This window comes from Anarrhichthys ocellatus, unplaced genomic scaffold, assembly GCF_004355925.1.
Source record: "Anarrhichthys ocellatus isolate YVR2014 unplaced genomic scaffold, GSC_Weel_1.0 scaffold183, whole genome shotgun sequence".
Classification (NCBI taxonomy): Eukaryota; Metazoa; Chordata; class Actinopteri; order Perciformes; family Anarhichadidae; genus Anarrhichthys; species Anarrhichthys ocellatus.
In genome coordinates, this window is record NW_022280213.1 from 151,491 (window position 1) to 157,844 (window position 6,354).

Below are 6,354 nucleotides of genomic sequence, written 5' to 3' on the forward strand. Positions count from 1 at the left end.
GAGAAGTAGAGTCATTTTCTCATAGACTTCTATACAACCAGAGGATTGTATAGAATTTTACAGGTTGCTAGAAACCTGTAAAATGACCTTAAATCTCTTTTATTTTGTATCATTTTCATTTCCTCACCTGCAGCTCGGCTTCACCTGCAGTCGCCGTGTCGTGTGTGTGCTCTGTGTAAATGTGAGCGTGTCTGTGTGCTGTTCATCATCCACACATCGCTGTGCTGCTGGTTAAATCCTCCACATTTTACTGTCGATCCGTTTAAGTGGAACCGATCTGCATTCCCCCCCCCCCCCGGAGGAGAACCGTCGTCTTCTACTGAGAGCCGCTTCACATGTGCTTTACGTTCTGTTTTACTCCTCGTTGAATAGAAACTGAACTGAAGGTTTGGAACATCTGTGAATACATCGAGTGACTCTTTTGTTGCTGGTGAGTAGAAAGTTAACATCATCAATGTTTGATGCAGTCAGTCTGGTAACGGAGCGCGTGATTGGACCACAGGAAGAGAATCTGGAGCCAGAGATTGGTTTACTCGTTGATGGATGCACTTGGGAGATAAAGCTCACATTCTACTTTCCACATATTTCACACAGCCACGAGGGTTGCACCAATTCTGACATCTGCCGGTGTTTGTGAAGGGTTTGCACGGATATCTTTGCAAATATCTTTCATGCATCCAAAGAAATGTATAACTGGTTCAGTTGGTACCGGGAGGTTGAGCCCAGATAACGTGTGGATGGATGAGCTGACATGAGATTGATTGCAATGTTATTTTCTGAGATATTCACTGCTATTCAAAATGCGCTCATTTGTCTCTCGTTCAAAAGGAGCAGCTTTTCAGCTAAAAATGAATTTGTAGATAAGAAATTGGTGGATGTGACGCAGCTTGGGACAAAAACCGACTTGCAGGTCTTCCTGTGAGCGTCAGACAGACAGGAAGCAGCGCGCATTGAAGTGAAGTGTGTGAAACGTGTGTGAATCCCGCTGTGACGCTAACTTTAAAAAGAAAACCGTTTAACCTTCGGTTCAGGACCCAGCTGTGACTCTGTGTGTTTTACAGTCATGCCTCTGAGCGTATTAGCTGAATGCTAATCACCATTTATCTCGGACTGAGCCGTCATCTTAATCACCTCTGAGCTAAAATAATCCTACTCTCTCTTTCTTCCCGGCTGGCTGCTGCGTATCGGTGTCGTCTTGGAAACCTCACGGACAAAGCTGCCGCGCTGGCTTCGTCCGAATGGGTCACTTCTGTTTTTCTGTTTTTTGTGGGCATGTTTATTGGCTTCGACTCGCTCCGATGTGTTTTCACTGTCTGATGTGTGCAGTCTGTCTGATGTTAAGAGGTGGAGTTCACTGTTGAGGGCACGAATACAACAATCATTCACTCACACAATCATGGGTTTGTGAAATAGTCCAAACTCTGCCAACATGTTCATGTGAGGACGTGAGACTCTCACACACCTCGTCCTGTGTGAGGCACAGCTTGTCTGCTTAAGTGGGACGTTGATCTACAGGCAATAAAATAATATTCATCAATTATACTACAATTTGAATATCATTATAACATTTTAATACAGCTAATTTATTTAGAATATAATGAATTGGCTACTCGCTAATTAGGTTCAATAAATGTAATACCGACACCACTGTGATGTCTGTAAGTTCAATTTGAAGCTACACTCAGCAGTCAGTTAGCTTAGCTTAGCATAAAGACTGGAGACAGGGGGAAACAGCTAGCCCGGAAAGGGAACAAAATCCACCTAAAGCTCAGTAATTAATGCGTCATATTTCTTTTGTTTCATCTCCACAAAAAACAAAGTGTAACAACAACAATGCGCTGTTTTATGGTCTTTATGTCTTTATGCTAAGCTCTATATATATATATATATATATATAAAAACTTGCAGCAAGAAAACAAATAAGTACATTTCCCAATATATCAAATTCTATATGAATCTAGTCGAATGGCAAAACAAGGCTCCAGTTCCTCTTCATCCACCTGCCTGACATTCCTCCAGTGACTAATCCACAAAGATGTGCCCCATTATGTTCTCGATATTTCGGACTAAACATCTCAGTCTGATCCACCCGGAGACCTTTAGAGCAGGTAGATGCTTGGAAAGCCTCACAGGAGGAAAATTAATATTCAGTCGTTTCCTTCAGGCCTTTTTCTTTTCTTTCAACGCCACACACACTCACACACTGAAGTTTAAAGGAATCCGATTTTCGTTATTATCTCACGTTATCTCTTCTCGTGTTAAAGCCGGTGCAGTCGCTCACAGAGCCAAACAAACAGAGGAAGGATTCCTGGAGGACTGTCAGGCTGCCGCCGCCTCTGGTTGTTGCCACGGTGACTGTGTGTGTGTGTGTGTGTGTGTGTGTGTGTGTGTGTGTGTGAGAGAGTGTGAGTGCTCTCTCTTATATATAAGAGAATTACAAATAATACATTTGTGTTGAACGTGAAAGAGAAACGTGTGTGTTTGGGTGAGGATGCATGACCCTCCTCACCCCCCCCCCCCAGCAGCGTAACCATAGCAACGGTACCGAGGCGATGACGCCGGGCATCGCACTCACAAAACCGATCAAGGCTGATGATCCAGGCTCGGCTCGGCTCAGCCTGGGCCTGCACCGCGTTAGAGAGGGATGACGACGGTGATGGTGATGGTGATGGTGATGACGTGACAAAGGGCGACGCCCACAGAGTGCAGCTTTCTAGAGGAGCAGATGAAGTCTGTCTCACAATACTCAAACACCACGTGTGTGTTGAACTCCTGAAGAAATCGGCTCGTAGCACGAAGAAGAAATGACCGACGAAATCCACCGTCCTCTGCAGGACGGAGGATTAGGAGCTCTGTAGGTAGAATCTAAAAATAGAGCCGGGGAGGGAGGTTCATAAAGCAAGAAATTTACAAGAAAACAACTTTATTGTGAAGAAATCCTGTATTTAAGTATCTTATATGTGTATCAAAAGTGTGTTTTGATTCTAGGGTTCTTGTAGTGTTTTTCGAACATGGGTGTAAAGTATTGTATTCTTTCATTCTGAGTCCACGCTACCGAATCCACTGAGTTAAAAGATGCCTCAGATGCTTCACTGCAGTATTGAAAAAAGGAAGCCCCACCCGCCCCTGAAAACATCAGGGGACTCCCACTGACATTAGAAGCGCACCCTCGGTTTCTTCTGTCTTTGTGTTTCCCTCCATGCAGCTTTCTGAACACACGTACACCACCGCACTGCAGCGCCTTCGTGTCCGTCTCATGTTAAACCCAGTCTGTGGACTCGCACTGCATTTGCATGTCCTGGTGGGGGGGGGTTGTTTGGCTTCCTGTGGACATGCTGGGGGTGGGCGGGGGCGTATGGATCGGATGGATCGGCGTATTGATCCGTCTCCTTGTTGTCTGTTGGCTCGCTGCTGCATCCGATGCTCAGGATTTATGTGCTTTGGTCAAGCCAGAATGTATTTTACATAAGCGAACTCTGTAATTCAACGTAAATGATTGTGAAAAGAAAAGCAGGTTTCTGCAAACAAATAATTATATTATAGATGATTGGTTTAAGCCCCATGACTGCCAGTGATAGGCTGACCTGATGCATGACCGTATTAAAGGGTTTTTACCAACAGAATCAGGTTTTTGGTTCAAGCAACTGCTTAAAATTATAGCAAAACTTCCACAATAATATGATTAAGACTCCATGTTTGTACGTTTGCACATCTCCCTGTGTGAGTCGAGCTGTAAAGGAAGACGACGTTTTGATGTAAATTAACGTATCTTCTCTTTTTCTCCTCAGGGCAGTTATCCTGTCTGGGACGACTTCATCAGCAAGGCCAGCAAGCTGCAGTCACAGCTCAGGTAATGCAAGTTATCCACCAAAGCGTCAAAGCGCAGATCTTCACCGCTTTGACAACGCGCAATAAAATAAGTACTGCATGAGTTAATGGCCAATCTATCTCCAATAGTATCAAAATCACACAACCCCAATGTTAAATGTTAAAATGTAAATAAACATTGTCAGCTTCTTTTTGACGTATTGGTCGGTTTTTGTGTGTATTTGCTTTGGTTTTCTGTAGTGCTGCTGAATTTGTATTTCTCCAAGAATTGTTTTCAGCCCTAGTTTTTCTGTTTTTGTAGCCAATCTTTGTTTGTGTTGCCAACTATGTAAATGTGTTTCATTAAATTGCGGTGTGTTAATCTCAGTATACCGCTGTTAACACAGTTATTATTAATCCTGCATGTGTAACCTCATGTACAATCATAGACCATCGCACAAAGTTTATATTTTGGTTTTCAATGACGAAAAGAAAGAGACAAAACCAAATCTCCAGCAGTGACGTTTATCACTCCAATAAGCAAACTGTTAACATGGAAATGTGTTCACAGCAAATATGAACACACACACACACACACACACACACACACACACACTAAAGGTTGTGTACGCACACCAACATGCACAAAAAAACTGCGAAAACACACTTGTACATTAATTCATCATAAACAATAACACACATATACCCTCACCCCTTCTGGCCATTAACCACCCACTAACATCTGTCCACACACACACACACACACGCACAACTCAATTAACCTTGTGTGTGGCTGGCAGAGATTAATGATGCCACCATAAAGTCGTTATCAGTGCGATGGATCAGCAGCAGCCTCCAGAGACTCTGCACTGGTCCAGAGGTCACAGCTGATTACAAACCGTCCTCCTCTTCCTCACCAAACACACACACACACACACACACACACACCAGGGCATCTGCGTCTGAGATTGAAGAGCCATAACATTACTTTCGCACATTATATCCGGTCGTCTACTGTTGATCAGCTGTTTTAACACATTGTTTCATTCAGTGTAACGTTAAAAATGTACCTTAAAACTTGCTTGTATACATGTAAAGATCCATGTAAACTCCCACAATTATAAGTGTTCAATGACATGTTAGAGGACGTGATGGCATACATTTGCTAGAATAGATACAAATGAGATGAAAATGATATGAAAAGCTGGGTTAAGAAGCTACATTTATACACAACATATTACAGCCCCCCAAAGTGAAACCAAAACATCTGGATTGCCCCCCCGGTGGCCGGCTGTTAGTTTAGGAAGCGCTTGGTTTGATATGCAGTGGTGTTTTCTACAAGCAGAGCACACATTTTAACCATCAAGCTCATTTAGTTGCAAGAATCTAAAATCGTTATCACCATTAATACTCAATTCATTGTTCAGCTCCAAACCTGTCAAAACCCTAAAGATACTAATACTACTTACATTTTGGATCAATTAGGCTATAACATGTCAGAAATAACAAGCCAAAGGTGGCAGAGTCCAAAGTGATGTCTGCAACTTACAGTCTCAGAACCAAAGTGTTTCCAATTTACATAAAACAGACAAAAAAAAAACGTTTGAAGAGATGAAAATGTTTTGATTTTAAAAAATGTGTCACATTGACTAATCAATCACAACTGAATCAATATATTCTCTTAGTCAGTGGACAAAAAAAAGGTCGATAAATATTGATGTGTGTGTGATCGTGATAATTCTTTGGTTGATTGTTGCATATTTTTAAAAATGCTTCTTCAAAGGATTTCTTCCCTCATCCGAACCTTTACTCTGTTGTGTCTCGTAGGACGACGGTCGTCGCGGTTGCAGCCTTCCTGGACGCCTTTCAGAAAGTGGCCGACATGGCGACCAACAGTCGAGGTAGTGTGTGTGTGTGTGTTTTCTTCTCTTCAGTGCCTCATATTTTGAAGAACTCATTTTGTTTTAGTTTCTCTCGAAGCTGTTTTTCCGATCAGAAATTGAATTTCCAGTATTAATTAAATGTAATAAACTGTTGGGGAGGAAGCTTAAAGAGACAGTTTGGATATCCTTTTGAAGTGAAGGGTGTTTCAGGTACTTTGGTTAAAGTTTGTATTGTTTCATCTCATACATCATCCAGACTTTATGCTGATAAACGACCTCGATAACAAACCAATATACCGATGATGGTGGACTCTTTCTTTGTGATCGTCAATCCCCCCGGAAGGTCTAGAATGATCCGTGTTGTCATTGTGGTGAAGCAGTTTGCACGTTTTCTATTGATTTGTACGTTTCCATTATTGACAAATGATCGGAGGTGGCTGTCTTCCCGATCGCCAGACTGGAAACATCGATAGAGTTTACTTCCTGGATTGATTAGATGAAGCAGAAGGATTGATGGGCAGCTCAGTGTTTAAACCTTCATGGCAACCATTCTAAGTAACTCCAGCTCTTCATGGATTCAGTCAGTCTATTTTGCTTTGGAGAAACTATACCTTTAAGTGTGTGTGTGTGTGTGTGTGTGTGTGTGTGTGTGTGTGTGTGTGTG

General features: G+C 42.4%; 1 protein-coding gene across 1 annotated transcript in view; it reads left to right on the forward strand.

Moving 5' to 3' along the window:
* LOC116400583 (protein MTSS 1-like) overlaps positions 1–6,348 on the forward strand; it is a 12,721-nt gene extending 6,373 nt beyond the window's left edge. Inside the window, exons 2-3 of the mRNA XM_031878495.1 lie at positions 3,789–3,850; positions 5,635–6,348. Coding sequence (XP_031734355.1) covers positions 3,789–3,850; positions 5,635–5,824 — 252 coding nt within the window. The 3' untranslated portion in view covers positions 5,825–6,348. The remainder of the gene's footprint in view (positions 1–3,788; positions 3,851–5,634) is intronic.
* Positions 6,349–6,354: the final 6 nt, after the last annotated feature.